The sequence below is a fragment of the Mustelus asterias genome, chromosome 16, assembly GCF_964213995.1.
Source record: "Mustelus asterias chromosome 16, sMusAst1.hap1.1, whole genome shotgun sequence".
In the NCBI taxonomy this organism is placed as follows: domain Eukaryota; kingdom Metazoa; phylum Chordata; class Chondrichthyes; order Carcharhiniformes; family Triakidae; genus Mustelus; species Mustelus asterias.
This window is the reverse complement of record NC_135816.1, coordinates 38,299,112-38,318,998: the sequence shown is the minus strand read 5'-3', so window position 1 is coordinate 38,318,998 and position 19,887 is coordinate 38,299,112. Positions and strand designations below refer to the sequence as shown.

General features: G+C 43.5%; 1 protein-coding gene across 1 annotated transcript in view; it reads left to right on the top strand.

The window, feature by feature from the left end:
- LOC144505341 (uncharacterized) overlaps nucleotides 1–12,870 on the top strand; it is a 171,384-nt gene extending 158,514 nt beyond the window's left edge. Inside the window, exons 16-19 of the mRNA XM_078231461.1 lie at nucleotides 1,036–1,089; nucleotides 4,368–4,454; nucleotides 8,164–8,173; nucleotides 12,857–12,870. Of these exons, the coding sequence (XP_078087587.1) occupies nucleotides 1,036–1,089; nucleotides 4,368–4,454; nucleotides 8,164–8,173; nucleotides 12,857–12,870 (165 nt within the window). The remainder of the gene's footprint in view (nucleotides 1–1,035; nucleotides 1,090–4,367; nucleotides 4,455–8,163; nucleotides 8,174–12,856) is intronic.
- The last annotated feature ends 7,017 nt before the right edge of the window (nucleotides 12,871–19,887 follow it).

The following is a 19,887-nucleotide window of genomic DNA, read 5'->3' as shown; positions in this document are numbered from 1 at the left end:
CCTGCAGTGCCAGTTGTACCCTGGCGCTGCTGGGACTGAGAAAGCTGGCAGCCAATCCAATTGTCCAGGAGCTCCAGAGGGTGGGACATCTCCCCCAGTGCCACCCCACCCTCATTAATGAGCCCGGCAGTGCTTTACTGCTGCAGGATGGGTTAGAATCATAGAATCCCGACAGTGCAGAAGGAGGCCATTCGGACCATCGAGTCTACACTAACCACCATCCCACCCAGGCCCTATTCCTGTAACCCCACATATTTACCCTGCTAATCCCCCTGGCACTAGAGTCAATTTAGCATGGCCAATGCACCCAACCTGCACATCTTTGGAGTGTGGGAGGAAACCGGAGCACCTGGGTTGGCAAGGAGCATGAAGGATGTCGGCTCCACTCTGACATGGTTTCCAGGGACCATTCCCATCTGCACCCACGTATTATTCCATCCAAAGGCCAATGGAAAACAAAATGCTAAAATTTAAAAATGCTGGAAACACCATTCGTTAAATTAAGTTAACTTTTTCTTTTAAGTTTCTTCCTGATCATTTGTGCTTCCAGTTCCTCAAAACATGAAGTAACTCTGACGAAGGATCATCCAGACGCGAAACGTTGGCTCTATTCTCTCTCCACAGATGTTGTCAGACCTGCTGAGATTTTCCAGCACTTTCTGTTTTTGTTTCAGATTCCAGCATCCGCAGTATTTTCCCTTATTAAATAACTCCTATGTTCTAATGGGAATTTACCGCTTTATAAACATAGATACGTGTTAGAACTTGGCGATGCTGCATAGAGAGAAATCGCATATTGCCAACCAGCTCACCCACCGCTTTTATTGTTAGCCTCAGCGCTTGAAACCTGGAATTTTCAAATTCCTGGACTGAAAACTCCAAATAGTATCATTCGAGCCCATTAACTATTTTTCAAAGCTCAGACATTTATAAAGAACGTGCATGTGTTCCATTTTCCCTTTCTGAGAGTTATGTCCACATTATAAAATGCTGCACTTATTAATTGTGCTCAATGCTCATTATTATTATTTGCAGGGTTTCCCAGGTCTGAGGGGGCTGAAGGGAGATAGAGGTGAAAAGGGAGATAAGGTAAGAGACATTAAACAACTATTAACCAGAGTGTAAATCACATCTGCTGAGTGCACCATTTTTATTTATGGTTCTAACGGGCTGGATTTGATGTTTTTTAGCAGAGAATGGGAGGCTGATTCCCTTCCCCGCGGTCTCAGTTCGTCACAGCAAACATCGGATGGCCAATAGGTGGCCTCCGGCTGAGAGGTGACCAATTAGAGTTGCAAAGGGAGGCTCTGCGTCCAAACGGGACTTTAGGCCGGGGCGTCATGTGACAGAGGAGTAATGCAAACAGGAAGTTGGTCACAGCTATAGGTTTAAAGGCCTCCTAATGTTTCCTAACCGGTGCTAACTTCTTATGGCAGGCCCCAAGAGGTAGATATGAAAAGCATACGGAGGCTGTCACCTTCACCGGCAGAATCTGCTGCTACGTTTAGCCGCGGTCCCAGTGGCAGAACCCTTTCTTCCGACTTTGTGCCACCTCGTCATACCTGCCGTAAAACACTCCCAAACCTTCTCCTCTCCCTCACTCAAAAAATGCAGTGGGCAACAGAACATAGCCAATGTTATGATGAGGAAACATGGCAGCCATCTTGGGGTGGAGATGCCGGCATTGGACTGGGGTGAACACAGTAAGAAGTCTCACAACACCAGGTTGAAGTCCAACAGGTTTATTTGGTAGCAAATACCATAAGCTTTCGGAGCACTGCCCCTTCGTCAGATGGAGTGGAAATGTGCTCTCAAACAGTGCAAACAGACAAAATCAAGTTGCAGAATACTGATTAGAATGCGAATCCTACAGCCAGCCAGGTCTTAAAGGTACAGACAATGTGGGCCATCTTGGGCACAGTGAAGTCCCTCAGAAAGTGATGAGATAAATGATGACTTTAACTGTTTTAGTGGTGATAGTTGAAGGAAAGGTGTTAGCACGCCTGTTCTTTGATTTGTGTCATGGGGCCTTTTACATTTATCTGAGAAGACAGATAGGAGTTTGATTTAACCTTTCCAAAGGACGTTAACTGAGCCAAGGCTGACACTAATTTAAATAAAAACCATGAACATTGTTTTCTAAATAATCTCAAAAAATGGGTAATAAATCGTAAGAATTTTCACCTCAGTCTCTAAGTAAAAGTAATAACTTAAGATGGGCTAATTGATAACATAAGGTGATAGTATTCATCAGGTCTTCAATCACATTGTTAGACAGACATCAGTACTCAACTCAGGAAAAGACTAAAGCTATGGGTGGAATTTTGAGCCTTTGTTAGCCGTCAGCATAAACAGCTTCGCGGGCCCAAAATCTCTCAGTCAGGAAGTGAAATTCTTACCAATGGGGGCGGCACAGTGGTTAGCACTGCTGCCTCTCAGGGCCAGGGACCTGGATTCGATTCCCGGCTTGGGTCACTGTCTGGGTGGAGATTGCATTTTCTCCTCGTGTCTGCATGGGTTTCCTCCGGGTACTCCGGTTTCCTCCCACTGTCCAAAGTTAGCTTAATTGGCCATGATAAATTGGCCTAGGGTCAGGGGGATGAGCAGGGTAAATGTGTGGGGTTATGGGAATAGGGTCTGGGTGGGATTATGGTCGGTATAGATTCAATGGGCCAAATGGCCTCCTTCTGTACTGTAGAGATTTTATGAGATCCTGTTTCCTGATTTTCCACACTTCTCGCCTGTGATGTAATTGAGCAGAATCTCATTTCATTTTAATAAATTTAAATATAATTAAAGGCTTCCTCGCTTTATGTTCTCCACTGACTGAACATTCATACCTTGCCAACGTGACGTTTACAATAGGTACAATGGGTTTTAAAAACCTGAAGCAGTAAAGGGGAACCCACCAGAGGTGCAAGAGGTAAGTATAGCCCCGGGTTGGGGGGGACATGCCAGGGCACTTCCAACCTGGCAACCCTGGCACTGCCAACCAAGCACCCTGGCACTGCCAAACTGGCAGTGAGTATGGAAGGAAGATAGTTACGGCAGATCCGGAGGGAGAGAAGTTGCAATGGGTTCAGAGGGAGAGAAGTTGAGGTAGATTTGGAGGGAAGGAAGTTGGGGTAGTTTCAGAGGGAGGGAAGTTGCAATGAGACCAGTGGCCTTGCGGCACAACCCACAACCCACTGACGCCTGTCCAATCAGCTGGTTGCGCCTGCGCCATTGGAGGATCCTCACTGCTCTTCACCCCTCCATCCACCATCTCACTCCTCACCCCTCCTGACAGAATAAACTGCCCTGTACATTGCCCTATCACAAAGATACAACCTACACTAATTACAGGCTACTTTTTTATAACGGCAAATGATTTCTTTTAGAGAAATTTGCAATTTTCAGTTCAAGGTGTCGTATTTTTATGGCTGGATGTTTTCTTGCCATTTTTGATGCAGTTGCCTTCCCAGGGTGTCACGAGCAAAGAGGTGAAAAAGCCTGGGGGAGGGAATTGCAGAGAAGCGGACTCTGCAACTCTAGGTACAGGGAGTGAGTGCTCCCCCTGCAGTTTCTGCAACTTCACCCTAGAAATTCCCAGTGCTGCAGATAATTGACAAAATAATGCCTTCTTTAAACATCTAGTGAATATATTCCTGCTTTATGCAACGTTCTCCATAAATAACTGGATTTGATTGTGTATTTGCAATGAATGCTGTGGTAACTTGGCAACAGAAAGGTAGTCAAACATGCTGTGATATTCAATCTTCTTTACTTATGAATATATAGAAATACAGTAGAGTATGGACTCAGAACTGGAGACAGCTAGTTACACAGGACCCTTGTGGTGAAACTCATCCGTGAAAACTTGTATTACTGATGATGTCGCTTGTACAAGCTCATACCCGCTTTAGACATCGGTATATACATTCAAATAGGACGATGCTTACCACAATACTCCACAACAAATGTAGTTCAAGACATTTGTACCTTTTCGCACAGATAACTATTGGCTGTTGTATCTAAGATTTTCCAACCCCATTTTGGAGGATCCGCTATGGGGGGAACTCACTATGGGAGGGATTCACTGTAGGGGGGACCCTGATGTGGGGGGGAACCCGCTGTGGTAGGGGGAACTGCTGTGGGGGGGGGGACCCGCTGTGGGGGTAGAGATCTTGCTGTGGGGGGACCCACTTTGGGGTGAGCCGCTGTTGGGAGGGACTCTCTATGGGGGCTGCAGTGTGCCAGCCAAAGGTCCATTGATTTTCAGCGGGACTGGATGGTCCCAATGGTAGGCAGGGCCAGAAATGTTCCATTTGATTGGGTCCACACAATTTGCCGAGTCTTTCTCAAACACACAACAATTATCTCCACAGGGGGAGAGAAGTTATCCAGGTAAAAAAGGAAGCAAAGGACAGAAGGGAGAACAAGGTCCCCCTGGATTAGATCAGCCCTGTCCAGTGGTATGTGATATCTGCTTTGTTACCTTTGAAATGTGTCCAGAAATCTATGATGTTCAAAGGAAAGAGCACATTGTTTTTAAAAGATTTGTACTGTAGAATATCAATAACACACTAACTACAGTGTCAGACAAGCAAAAATACAGGAAACAATTTGCGACAAGTTTTTTTTTGTTCATCTACAAATGCACAGCACAGAAGTAGGACATTCGGTCCAACCAGCAGTGCTGGCTCATATGTTCACTAATTTCCATTTCCTCCAACTCAACGGGCCCAATTTTACCATTTTGATTCTAAGTGCCGAATCTGGGCGTAGTACAGATCCAACCTAGAAATCCGTGTTCAGACGCCCCCATACGCCTCCAGCCCAATCCGCGCTGTGGGCGGGGCTTAGCGCTGCTGGAACGATCAGAGCTCTGAACTGCGCATGCGCAGTTTGAAAAAAATTTGAAAAAGCGCGCCCGTGTCAGGAAGAAGAAAAAAGCAGAAAGCGGAAAGAGCGGCTCGGAGCGAAACGCAGCAGCGGGGGTGTATCTCGGGGGGAGGGGGGGCAGGGGGTCCACTGCCACTCTGTGTGCGATCGGTGAGGAGGGAGGGGGGCAACAGTGTTAAAAGCATCGCCCATCTCCATCAATATGAAAGAATCGCCCATATCCAGCAGGATGGAGTCATTCCAGTGTTTTGTCAGCATTTTAAATCTTCACCAAAATGTGGTGGGAAAATTGCTTTAAGTTTTTTGTGTTTTCCAGCTGTGTTACATAAGAACATAAGAAATAGGAGCAGGAGTAGGCCATCTAGCCCCTCGGGCCTGCCCCACCATTCAATAAGTTCATGGCTGATCTGATAGTGGTTTAGTTCCACTTACCCGCCTGCTCCCCATAACCCTTAATTCCCTTATTGATCAGAAATCTATCTACCTGTGACTTAAACATATTTAACGAGGTAGCCTCCACTGCTTCAATGGGCAGAGAATTCCAGAGATTCACTACCCTCTGAGAGAAGAAGTTCCTCCTCAACTCTGTCCTAAACTGACCCCCCTTTATTTTGAGGCTGTGCCCTCTGGTTCTCGTTTCCTTTCTAAGTGGAAAGAATCTCTCTGCCTCTACCCTGGGTAGCCCCTTCATTATCTTATAGGTCTCTATAAGATCTCCCCTCAGCCTTCTAAACTCCAATGAGTACAGGCCCAATCTACTCAATCTCTCCCCATAAGCTAACCCCCTCATCTCCGCTATCAACCTGGTGAACCTTCTCTGTACTCCCTCCAAGGCCAGTACATCCTTCCGCAAATAAGGAGACCAAAAATGTGTTTGGGCTGTGGTATCATTTCATGCCTAAATGCCTGATTTCAGTGCACTGAAACACAAGGTCCCATCAGCAGCATTTTCTAACGATTCTCTGGTTAAAACTGGAAGGGAAACCAGGTGTGAGCAGTCCCACCCACTCTCCAATGGAGAGACACTGGAGAAGGACAGTGTGGCCAATCATGCAAACACTGCAGCCAGACTGAGGAGGGTTAGTTAGAAAGGATCATTTGCCACGGGTACTGTCACATAAGACATCATTTGTGACTTTGATCAGGACGATTTCAGTGCTGTGATACGGGCGGAAGTTCTGATTGGATGGATTCAAATATGGATTTGTGAGAAAGCTGGGCGTGGATTTGGGAGCTGAGAAGAGGTTCAAAGCTTTTACAGAGAGAAGGGAGGTTGAAGGTGAGGTCGTTTGCAATGATAGAAGGGCCAAGGGTGGGCTTTCTTGAGAGTGAGGTAATGACGGCAGATTTAAAGCAGAAAAATTAATTAAATAAAATGCTAAGATTTAGAGAAAAAATAGATTATTAAATTGAATTTGTCACTTTAAATGATTTTGATGGTACCTGTTAAATCTATAAATGTATAAAATACACTTCTTGCAATTTTATTTTGGAATTTAGTTACTGAACACTGAAAATCTTTCTGCACCTTAAAACTAAATAGCCTGGTAGAAAGGTACCCAGAGCTAATTGTAATACACTCCGATACAAAGAACAAAGAATAGTATAGTACAGGAGCAGGCCCTTCGGCCCACCAAGCCTGCGCCAACACATGATGCCTTTCTAAACTAAAGACCTTTTGCCCCTGTGCGGTCCGTGTCCCTCTATTCCCTGCCTATTCATGTATTTGTCAAGATGCCTCTGAAACGTTGCTATTGTATCTGCTTCTACCACCTCCTCTGGCAGCACATTCCAGATACTTACCACCCTCTGTGTAAAAAAACTTGCCTCTCACATCTCCTTTAAACTTTCCCCCTTTTACTTTAAATCTACGTCCCCTAATAATTGACATTTCTGCCCTGGGAAAAAGACTCTGACTATCCATTCTATCCATGCCTCTAATCATTTTGTAAATTTCTATCAGGTCGCCCCTCAGCCTCTGACGTTCAAGTGAAAACAAACCCAGGTTTGTCCAATCTCTCCTCAGAGCTAATATCCTCCAAACCAGGCAACATCCTGATAAACCTTTTCTGTACTCTCTCCAAAGCCTCCACATCCTTCTGGTAGTGTGGTGACCAGATCTGTACACAATATTCCAAATGTGGCCTAACTCAAGTTCTGTACAGCTACGTTGCAGATTGTAACACAGCAGATGCCCTTTATGATTTACAACAGATATTTTGTTGTTTTCTGCTAAACATAGTTGTTTCCATATACCAATTGTGTGGGACTTGTCACAATGTAACTGAATAACCATTGCATTAATCTTCAACCCAAAACTTCATACCTGGCATAAACATTTCAATATAAAAATGTCTAAGTATATCAAATCCCACATTGTCCAAAAGTGCTCTGTTTTCAAATAGACCATTGATAAATTTAGATTCATTTAGGTTTGTGCTACCAATCTTATACAGTACCACAGCGGAATACTGCTGGATTGTTGTGTTTTCAGAGATTACTTCCTTTAACTGTGAAACTAAATGAAATCTTGCCTGTGCCTTCCTGTGATTGAATGCTTTCTGAATTATTTTATGTATTAAAGCTGCAAATTGAAAGCCTTTATAATATGGTGTATGTTTATTATTGCATACAAGAAGCAAGGCCACACACGCTATTTAATACTGTCAGAAATGGTTTAATTTAATTCTATTCATTGAATTGAAGAATCGAACACCTACAATGCAGAAAGAGGCTATTTGGCCCATCAAGCCTGCACCAACAACAATCCCACCCAGGCCCTATCTCTGTAACCCCCATGTATTTACCCAGCTAATCCCCCTGACACTAAGGGAAAATTTAGCATGGCCAGTCAACCTAACCTGCACATATTTGGAGTATGGGAGCAAACCGGAGCACCCGGAGGAAACCCACACAGACATGGGGAGAACGTGCAAACTCCACACAGATAGTCACCCAAGGCCGGAATTGAACCCGGGTCCCTGGCGCTGTGAGGCAGTAGTGCTAAACACTGTGCTACTGTGCTACCCATTCTCATGTAATAAAAAGTGTAACATTAATGTTCTCATAATTAAAATCAAAATTCATCCTAAATAAGCAAAAATGCAGCAGATGCGGAAAAGCTGAAGTAAATACATAAAATTCTGGAAACAGAAAGCAGGTCAGGGAATGTCCGTGCAGAACACAAACAGGCTAATGTTTCAGGCAAGGAGTATTCATCCACTTATGTACGCTAAGGGTTCCATATTTGATAGATAAATTTATATGTTCTCTCCGCAGATACTGGCAGGTAAGTTTTATCCAGCCTTTTCTCTTCAAACTTTGAGCATTTGTTGTGTGGCAAATCTCACTAAATAGCATGGTTTTCATGTGACTCCCAAGAGGAGTATTATAAAGAAAATGTATGAGTTAATTAGGATAAAGTAGAGTTTATTCATTCATTACATTCCTGTGTCTGTCTCCATTATAGGGTCCAGATGGTCTGCCAATTCCAGGATGTTGGCACAAGGTAACTTATTTATCCTTCCATGATTCAACCAGGAACATTCAATCACAATGTTACATAATCTTAGGTTTCTTGAAGTGAATCCATAAATTTGTTCAAAATGTGCAAGAGAAGACGAAGCAAAAAACTGATTTAACCCAATTCCCTTGAACAAATAAATTGAGTGATTGGAAATGCTGAGACAGTATTGGTACATGCAAACAAAATATTATATAAAGCAATACTTAGGTGGAAGTAGATTTGGAGAATTATTATAATATATAATATGGGAGTGTTGGGTCCATTCATTCATTTGAAGAGATAAGAGGACAGCACTGGTACGAGTTTTAAAATGGTTTTCCTTTATTGAAAAGAACTTAAAAAATGAACATGACAGAAGCAAAAAAGCGAACTTGGAGGCTGGCTTCTCGACCAGGCCCTCTACAAAAAAACATGGACTGAAATGAGCGGAATCTAAGAATTGAACAGAACTGAACACACACACTCTAAAGTCAAAATATATTTCAACCCTTATCTCATTATTGGAAGTGTTTTTCGCATGCTGTCTCCATCTAGAAAAACAATCCTCGCAGCTGCTGTTATGGGTAACTGTTGTTTGCCTGCATTGTGTACCCTTCAGGAATGCAGTCAATTTTTAGATAACCCATCATGCCTTCTGATTCGATATGTAATCAAGTTAGCTACAATTGTTCAGCTTAGCACAGCTAGTTGACCCCTACAGTCTTGCATTTAACTGTAATTGTGCATAGGCAGAAATATCCTAAAATTAAGTCTTTGCATAGACTGAAGCAAACAGGGCTACGCATATACAGGATCCCTCAGGAGTGAAGATAAAGTGTCGTCATCAGGTGAAGCTGGGTTAGAAGAAGAAGAATTAGACTAGGTAGCTCCGATTTAATTCAATTCATCATTTTAAAGTCATACATTCTATCCTTGTTTTTTTATTTTCTATTATAATTTCCTGTGTCCATAATGTAATATGTATATCAGCCATGATCTAATTTAGTGGCTGAACATGCTCAAGAGGCTGATTGACCCATTCCTATTTCCATATCACTGCATAGTAATTACATCCTCCTGTCGGTGGTAGGACTGTATTACCTCCACTGGGGAAAATGTAGGGGGGGATTGCTTGTGAGGTCTGGGGAATCAATGCCTTCCTTTTCTCAGTGACACAGCATTGAGGGGCCTCCCCAACTGACATCAACATGAAGCCCTCATCAATGGAAGGATTCCTATTTGAGACAAATCTGAGACAAATTTGTCACAGGTGGATGGTGAAAAAATATTTAATTGCAAGAAAGGTGTTTAAATAAGATAATTATTAAATAAGAAAATAATTAAATCTATGATTTCAAATTTCAAAGTTCTAACATAAAAACTTGTGAACAGAAAACGTTCAGGTGCTTAAATATCTTTCTAACTAGTGCAGTCCTTCACCTGTGCCATTTCAGTACAACTACAACTTCCTAAACTTATGTGGCCTACCACTAAGTCTCAGTGACTCCCCAAAATGTACATCGGAGGTGGAGGGGGCCAGCTGCCTACCATGCCCGTGGCCTGTGGTACGCGTGATCTGATTTGCGCTGGCCATGTCTTGTTTTCTCACCCAAAATGGCACTTAGCGGGCGATCTTACTGGCTTGTCATGCCAGTCGATTGGAATGGTGAGCTGGTAAGATCAGGCAAGAGGTGAAAAAGAGGGTTCTCTCCCGGTTTCTCACCTCTCATGATGTTACTGGGCAGTGCCCTTTGGCACCCTGGTACTGGCACCCCAGTCTAGCACCCTGGCACTGCCCAACAGGCACTGCCAAAGGGGTGGGACCTAAGGAGAGGGTGGGGGCCTGAAGAATATGGCCTGAGGTGGACAGGCCCGTGATGTGGGATGGGGCCATGATGGGAGGCAGGGTAGCAGGAAGAACTCTGCATCAGCGATTGGCCAGCTGGATGGGCAGGGGGGTGAATCATGGGCGGCAATCAACCGGGGGGCGGGGGGGGAGGAGGAATGGGGGGGGGGTGGCGATTGGCCAGGGAGAATTAGGTTTGGCGATCATCTGGGGTGGGGGGGAAATCGGGGATGGCAGTCGACCGGGGCACCAATCGAAGAAGGTGGGGATCAGCCAGAGCGGTGATTGGCCAGGGTGGCGATTGGGGGGTGGTGATTGGGCAAGGTTGGCGATGTCCAGGATGTGATCTCCCAATCTCCCAATGCACTGTATATACTTGTACACAGTACGCTGGGAGATTTGGGCACCTGCGCAATGGCGTCCCTACAACTCAGCAGCCAGCTTCCCGGCATGAACAGTCTCTGCCCATTCCCCCTACTGGCAAGAATCACATTTGTGATTTTTTTTCCCCCAAGTGCCATAAGATAGCGTCTGGGAGCTCGCCCAGAAAATGGCTTTGATTCTCTCCCGTTTTCATGCTCGCTCAATACTTAGAATTTTTTTAGTAAAATCACCCCCTTAGTCATTTGCTGGGAAAATTCCGCCCATGAGCTATGCACCTGACATCACACTGGCACTGAAATACACATACCACATTACACATTTGTCTGATAGGCAGAACCTTTTGAGCTTAACAGCAGTATCCTGTTAGTGGAAAATTCCACTCTTGTTGATACTGCATGAAAGCATCATAAAATGGCTTACTCCCCTATTACTTGAGTGGAAGGGAGAGGATCAGCTGCAGTGAATTTGCAACTAAATAACTACGTTAAAAGTTATCTTCCATAATTGATGCGTTTTGGTCATTTTAATTGTGCATTATAGAAATTGGACATTCTACTAATGTATGGGGGAAACCAGTGGAGCATAACCTATCAGCTCTGTGTTCCTAACCAAATTCATATAATTTGGAAAAGTCCTCCAAGCCGGTCTTGCTGTGATGTCTTAAAGAGGGTCCCTCTGCAATTTCAGTGGTCCAGGGGAACCTGATTTGAGGAAATTCCTGGTTATAGAATGTAATACTGAAATACCTCATTTATCTACAATCTATCTATTCAAAATCACATCTGTGCGCATTTCCTGTCAACTTTACCTATTAGAAATCTCTGTGTCTACATTTATAATGCAGACTAGCTGTGTAAACAGATGATGCTATAATTAGACCCTTCTCCCGTTTGTACAAGCTTTGCCATTTAATCAATGGTGAGAATGTGAAGCACTCCAGCATGTAGAACAGTTGATATGAAAACCTAGCAAAGAGAAAGGAGAGTAGTACAAGGAGAAAGGACTAGAAGGACGTGTTGAAAGGCTAAAATAAAGTAGCTTATGTTTTTTTTCTTTCGTGGGGCTTGAGTGTCACTGGCTGGCCAGCATTTATTTTCCATCCCTAGTTGCCCGAGGGCAGTTGAAAGTCAACCACATTGCTGTGGCTCTGGAGTTATATGTAGGCCAGACTAGGTAAGGACATTAGTGAACTAGATGGATTTTTCTGACAATAGCTTCGGTCACGAGTAGATTCTTAATTCCAGATTTTTTAAAAATTAAATTCAAATTCCACCATCTGCCATGGTGGGATTTGAATCCAGGTCTCCAGAACATTAGCTGAGTTTCTGGATTAATAGTGTCGCGATAATACCACTAGGCCACCACCTCCCAGTGTGGGTGCTAAACATCAGCATAGACCAAATGACATTTTTCTGTGCTGTAAGTTCTTCTTTGTAACCAAAAATAATAATACATACAATATATTATACAGAAATAAAGACATTATGTACAGGAATTGTATTATGTCTCATCCTTGAGCCCAATTATTCTCCTAATCCAGTTTTACTTGATGTCTACACCTGCTCTTGACTCCTCTTTGTACACAGGGATTCCCTCTAATATTAAAAAACTTCAATTTTATTATTAATTTTTTTAGGCTTTTGTGGGAGATCGCACTGTTGGATGAAATCTGTTAGCAAATATAACTCACAGTATATTGATTAAAATTTTCCAAGTGGTATATGTCAGGATGGAGCAAAAATTCCAAACAAAAAAACATTTTTTCATAATCAGCAGACTTTTTATTGTTTAATCTGCAACTGAACTAAAAATAGAAACATAGAAGAAACAAAGAAACCCCACAGTGCAGAAGGAGGCCATTCGGCCCATCGAGCCTGCACCGACAACAATCCCACCCAGGCCCTATCCCCATAATCCCACATATTTACCCCACTAATCTCTCTAACCTACGCATTCCGGGACACTAATGGGCAACTTAGCACGGCCAATGCGCCAAACCCACACATCTTTGGACTTCAGCACATACAGAAATCAGACAAAGGACTGATCATTTGGCTTAGTAAAACAAAGAATATTTCTGCTTTTGACGGCAGCACTATCACTTCGAATAAATACATTTTTCATTTCAAATTTGTACTTTTTAAGACATTTTGGATGACCATTGATATGATTAAACATGCCATCTTGCTGAAATTAACGTTTGTAACCAAATAATTATTTTGTGCTTTTTTTTGCAGTGATTACTAACTAAACAAGCAAGGAATGTGTACATAATGATGACGTATTTTGTCCTTCAACACTTTGTAAAGAAACTCAGCTGATAATATATTAAGCCTTGCAGATCTGACAAGGATGGAGGTGGATGGAACAAAATATTACTTGTGAACTGAGATCAAAAAATCCGGACTCAGAAATAACGAAATATGCTACAGTCATGGGACTGAATGATACTGATAGCTACTTCTGCTGCCATTACCTGAGATGTAACCTTGTCAATGACCCATCAAGCCATGAAGTGATGATTTCATACATGGCCAGCCTGGCTTTAATTTGGAGTTGCATAACATTCCAATGAACTTTAAACTTTTAATAAAAGGGGGAGGAAAGCAACACAACTAACCTAAAAGTTTAAAAAGAAGTGAACTGAACAATTTATGAAGATGTCTCTCTCTGAGGTGAACAAAGTACTACTCTGTAACTGGTCACTTCACCAGGATATGTGTATTAGTTACGTTGGAAGGTAACCAGACCTGTGAATTAAGTATCATGATCGTAAGTCTTTAACAATTAAAACAAGATGTTCCAGGACCTGCTACGAAGCATTCCAAGACATTGGCAGAAATGATTAAGGTGGATTTTCGTCAAAGGTCGAGAGAGGGCAAATGATGAGCAAGGAGGACACACTTTGCAGCTGTTCTTTCTGGCCTGGGGGCTGAGCATGTCAAAATCAGAACCAAGTGACATCAGTGAGTGAGTGCATCATGTTAGCACCCTGCTGCAGCTTGCTAGATGTGGGAGAGTAGGATTTCAGCTGGCTACCATGCTGGGCAAGTTAGCACTTGGAGCTGTGGAAGGAGAAAACAGACCCATGGTAGAATTTGTTTTCTGGTTCTAAGGAGAATCTTGAAACAAAAAGTAAAATGCTACAGATGGTAGACATCTGAAAATGATGGAAATATTCAGCAGGTCAGGCAGCATCTGTGAAGAGAGAACATGTTAATGGGCCAGATTTTCTGATCTCATTTACCTCGCCACCGCTGCCAGCAACAATAGAGGATTGGGCAATCAGCCAAAACTTTATTCACTGCCGTGGCACTGGAGAATCCCAGCCGCGAGCGAGGTCAAAGGTTTCCGGCGAATCTTTCAGATCATCGACTTGGCCACCGGACAACCCGACAGTGCGAGTTGGGTACCGCTAGTGCGACGGGACAGTGCCGAGGGAGTGGGCCCTGAGTGGGGGACATGACAGGGGGGGGAGGGGGGGGAGGGTGGGAGGCATGCAGAGGTGGATTGTGTAGGCCTTTGCGATGTGGGGCATGTCAGGGTTGGGGCGGCGATCCCATTGGGAAGGACCTGATGCTGGTGACCTGTGTAGGGAGAGGGTGGGGGAACATTCCACCGATGGGGGAGAGGGGGGTCCCGATATCTGTGGGGTGAGAGAGGGCATCTCTCAGTGTACCCGGGGCACCCAAGCGGAACGGTGCCTGAGCACGCTAAAGCCAGGCTCACTAATGTGTTTACCCCCCCCCCCCAACACTGGGCACAAAACTCCCACCTCTCTGAAAAAGTGACAGAGTGTGGGAGGATTGTGGAGTGGCACACGCCTGAGAGACCGGCGCGGAACACTCCATCATTCTCGCTGTTACAACACTTGGAACTTTTTTGGGAAATTCCGCCCAATAACTCTGTTTCTCCCTTCATGGTTGCTGCCTGACCTGCTGAGCATTTTCAGTTTTTATTTTAAAAAGGAAAGCCTTTCTTGGGCACAGTCAGGGTCCTGTACATGCTGTAGGACCCTGACTGAATATTACAAGTGATCTGCTATGTGAAACAAGCTAGATAGCCCAGCCAGCCATCTCAACACTCTCACTCAACATCTCAACACTCTACCCAACGTGATGGCACCCAGATGAAGATTAGATGGCGAGTTGAGAAGTGACATGCCAAGCATAGACTCCTTGATCAAGAAGGTCACACAATGTTATGAGCAGATCCCAAAGAAAATTTTGTATGGTGCAGTAACAACTGAGAGTCTATTTGTGGTGGTCAGCAAAAGAGACATAAAGACTCCTCTTAGGCGACTATGGAACAGTTCAAAAAAGATGTCCAGAAGTGGGAACAACTTACCCAAGATAAGAGAGCACAGTGTAAGGCAAAGTATGAAGACAACTGCTATGATGAGGCCTATTGAATTTCTGATGCTAAACGAAAATGACGGGGAAAGTCTCACTTCAAAATCAATAATTCCGAATCTGGGAAATCGGTGATCCTCTGCTCAATTTCCACATTAATTCCCTCAGCAAGTAGCAGTCACCAAGGAACTTACAGAAAAAAATGACGTTCCGACTGTGCCCTTCGATATCAAAGGGAGAATAGAGTGATAATTACTAGCGGCTGTAATTTTCTCGTGAAGTAGGATAACCTTCTTTGTATCTACCGGGGGCAGAAAACCTATCAGTCGCTATCCACAATTTACAAATATTCAACAACAAGAAAGAAACTCTGATCAGCAAATATTCCGAAAATTACCTCCCCGTGATGCCACCAGATGTCCAGAACGCTGCTTTGGCTCCTAGTTAGCTACACAATTAAAAGACATTCTTGCAAACATTACTGTTATTTCATTGGTTTTTGGGATGTTACATTCACAAGTTTACATTAGCTACATTATGCAGTGTACAAACATGCCATGTGTGGTAGTTTATGTTTTTGTACAATTAGTACCTTCTTAGCTTTCTACGTTGAAAATAAAAAATCTTTCTTGTTTATCTCAATCTTTTATACATTTGAAAGTTATTTTTAAAATGCAAGTTAGGCTTAAATTATACCCCCTATATAATGCTTAAAAAAGAACTAAACTTTTTGCTCTGTGCTATCAACCTGAATTGCACCTACAAATAATTAATTTCTGCCCATAGAAATTGATTTTTGTGCAATCATTAAGTGTAAACTAGTTCAATCTCTTGCATATTGGACTGGATTTTCCTGGCTCTGATGACGCGTTTTGAAGTTGGAGCTGGGAGGAGCTGGGAAAATAGTGGGAAGTCACATCTGGACAACTCCCTGACCCATTCCTGCCACTGGGGAACATTCTTGGGCTGAGGGTGGTGAGGGGGTGGGAGTGGTGCAGAAGTAGAATTGACTGCCTTCTGCCACAATTGGAGCACTTCTTCCTCACCTCTTGTGGAGGCCGCCAGTTCAATGAAGGCAGCTTCATTGAAGGCAGCTTTTGCTGCAGTACACTGGTGGTGGGGCCATGTAAATGCCACAAAGAGAGCCATAGGCAAGAAGCCAGCCACCCAAAAGATTCACCCACAGGGATTTCCCCTCAGCTCCAAGGGGCCTAGCAGATTTGCCCCTCAAAGTTTTGTTTTAAATTAGATCCATGTCTACAAGGACTCTTGCTGTTGAAATACTCTTACAGTCCCCAACATGCTCCAGCAGCGCCCACTATTCCCAGTGGGGTTCATAGAATCATAGAATCCCTGCAATGCAGAAGGCGGCTATTTGGCCCATCGAGTCTGCACCGACAACAATCCCACCCAGGCCCTATTCCCATAACCCCACATATTTACCCTGCTAATCCCCCTGACACTAAGGGGCAATTTAGCATGGCCAATCAACCTAACCCGCACATGGAGGAAACCCACGCAGACACGGGGACAACGTGCAAACTCCACACAGTCACACAAGGCCGGAATTGAACCTGGGTCCTTGGAGATGAGAGGTAGCAGTGCTAACCACTGTGTCACCGTGCTGAGGCTTCAGATCTGCCAGCTCTCTGTCTGGGTTGGCAGCATCAGGAGCCCATCCACTGTCCTCAATAGGATGATGAATGTGTAACTGGCTAGTTAGGAGGCTGCCCAGAAGATTGTGCCTGCAAGTGTAGGCCTGTGTCCCCCATTTAGTCCCAATGTCTGGGTCTCAAAGCCCAAGTGAAAAATCCAATCCATTACTTCTGATATAGAAACAAAAAATTCTAGAAATACTCAGTTTAACATTCATTTATTAGTGTCACAAGTAGGCTTACATTCACACTGCAATTAAGTTACTGTGAAAATCCCCTAGTTGCCATACGCTGACACCTATTTGGGTGCACTGAGGGAGAATTTAGCATGGCCAATCTGTGGAGAGAGAAACCAAGTTAACAAGTTTATGGCCTTTCATCAGAACGGGAAAATATTAGAGACGTAACAGATTTTAAGCAAATGCAGGGGCAGGGAAAACAGGATAGAAGAAAATCACAAAAGGTAAATTCAGTGATAGGTTGGAAAGCAGGAATGATTGAATGGCACTAAAGGATAGGAGAGAAAGATAATCGAGAGAAAGAATCTTAGCTTGAAAAATCAAGATGCAGATTCTGTGTAGGTGGAGCTAAGAAACAGCAAGGGAAAGAAAACATTGGTTAGAGTAGTTTATAAGCAGGTAGAATAGTTTAGTGCCAGGTAGGGTATAAATCAGACAATAACAAAGGTAATATAATGGAGATCTTTCATCTTTGCAAACTGGACAAACCAAATTTGCAGTAATAATGAGAAGGACAACATCACAGAATAAATTCAAGGTTATTTTCTACATCAGTATGTTATGGTACCAACTAAGGAACAGGTTATTCACAATCTAGTATTGCACAATGTGTAAGGCTAATTAATAACCTTGTTGCAAAGGAACCTCTGGGAAAGAATGAACATGACAGAATTTCATACTGAGTTTCAAAGTTATTTGGCTAAGATCAAGATTAGAGTTTTAAATCTGAACAAAGTAAACACAGTAGGTATGAGGGATGGGTTAGCTAAGGTATATTGAGAAAGCAGATTAAAAGATGATGGTAGGGAAGCAATGACAAACATTTAAAGGAGTCATAATTCACAACAAATATACGTTCTCATAAGAGGAAAGTGGCCCAACCCTGGCTCACAAGAGGAGTTAAAAATTTTAGATGAAAGGAAAAGGCATAGAATGTTACACAAAAGGTAATAAGCCTGAGGAAAGTTTAGAATTCAAAGGATAAGGGACTTAGGAAGAGAATTTGGAAGTGATTAACAGAAGCAAATATCGGGCCTTCAGAGGCAGCAATAGGAGAAATTATGGGCTAGGTTTTATGCCCCCAAGGACAGGAAGGTCATATGATTGGATACCATGGAAATAACAATGTGCCAATTGCCTGCCCACCTCCACAGGTATTGTGCCTGTGAATGAGGGAGTATTGGGTGGCCCACTCACCCATGGGCTAATTGAAGCCATTAGATGGGTAACCATATACCATTTAAGGGCCTCAAACTCTACCACCAGGATTTAGACAGTTGTGGGCGATCCACACTGTCCAGTCCAGGAGGATTCCCTGGGCAGTGCAGTGGGTGTTCCCTCTTTAACGGGTCTCCCTTTCTGGGACTTGCCAGCATTGCAGCTGGCAGGATCCTCAAACACTTACCCAAATCCTCATTCAACATTGCACGCCTCTGTCTGAAATGCTGGAGAGCTACCACCCTCTGATTGGCCAGCAGCTTGCTGGGGTGGGACCACCTGATCCTGAAGGGTAGAAATCCTACCTGCAATTAATTAATGTCCAGTTGGGTATTAAATGGCTGTGGGGCTGGCAGTATTCCTCTCGGCAGGCTCCCTCCCAACATTTCAGCCGAGGGTTTGGGAAATCTGGTGCCTTAGCCCTAGAAGTGTGAAAGAATGCATTTGGGGAGGGCAAAAACGGCACGCGAATACACAATAAATGTCGGGATCTGAGAAGCGTGCAGGAACAAAGAACCTTGGTGCACAGGGCCAAAAGATCCCCAACTTGATACGGTGGTTAAGAAAACATCCACATCCCATGAACAAATGACAAAAGGACATAGAAATATAGAAACTAGAAGTAGGAGTACGCCATTTGGCACTTGAAGCCTGCCCTGCTGTTATGATCATGGCTGATCATAACAGCAGGAACCTGATCCTGCCTCCCCCCATATGCTTTGATCCCTTTAGTCCCAAGTGGTATATCTAACTCCTCTTTGAAATCACACAACGTTTTAACCTCAACGGCTTTCTGTGGTAACGAATTCCACAGGTTCACCACTCTTTGGATCCAGAACTTTCTCCTCATCTCTGTCTTAAATGGTTTACCCCATATCCTTAGGCTGTGACTCCTGGTTCTGGACTCCCACGCCATTGGGAACATCCTTCCTGTATCTACCCAGTCCACTTCTTTTAGAATTTTATAGGTTTCTATGAGATTCCCCTCATTCTTCTAAACTCCAGCTAATATCTTCATATCAGTCCCGTGATCCCAGGAATCAGTCTGGTAAACTTTCACTGCACTCCCTTCATAGTAAGAACATCCTTCCTCAGATCAGGAAACCAAAATTGCATATAATATTCCAGGTATAGTCTCACTAAGAACCTGTATAATTGGAATAAGACATCCCTGTTCTGTATTCATATCCTCTTGCTATGAAGGTCAACATACCAATCGCCTTTTTCGCTGTCGGCTGCACCTGCATGCTTGCCTTCAGTGACTAGCGTACAAGGATACCCAGGTCTCATTGCACATTCCACTCTCCCAAACTATAGCTATTCAAATAATAATCTGTAATGTAAGAATTTTAGGCAAACAAGCTATTTGTTCTCTGTACCCCTCGAGTGAGCAGACAAAGCTTTTGGAGTTTAAAATTGGCCTTTATTTCAAGCTATAGCAAGGGATGTCTGTGGCCAGGCATGTGGCATACAGACTCTCCGAACAAAGGATTACACTGACAGTTATACCCTTTGGCTTATCTGCAAGTAATTAATATACATCAATCAAAATTGTATTAGGGAGAAATCAATATCCAATCCAAACTGATAGTTTCAATTACTTAATTTGTTTCCCAAAGTAGTGATTAATCAATTAGAATAATATCCAATCATTAGTCTAGCACATACACATAGCTACATTATCAATAAACACAGAAAAATGGCCCATAACAGTTTGACATCCTGGGTAGTGACTTATGACTCTATCAAAACACACTGGACCCTATTTTACCATTTTGATTCTAAGTGCTGGGCGGACTTGAAT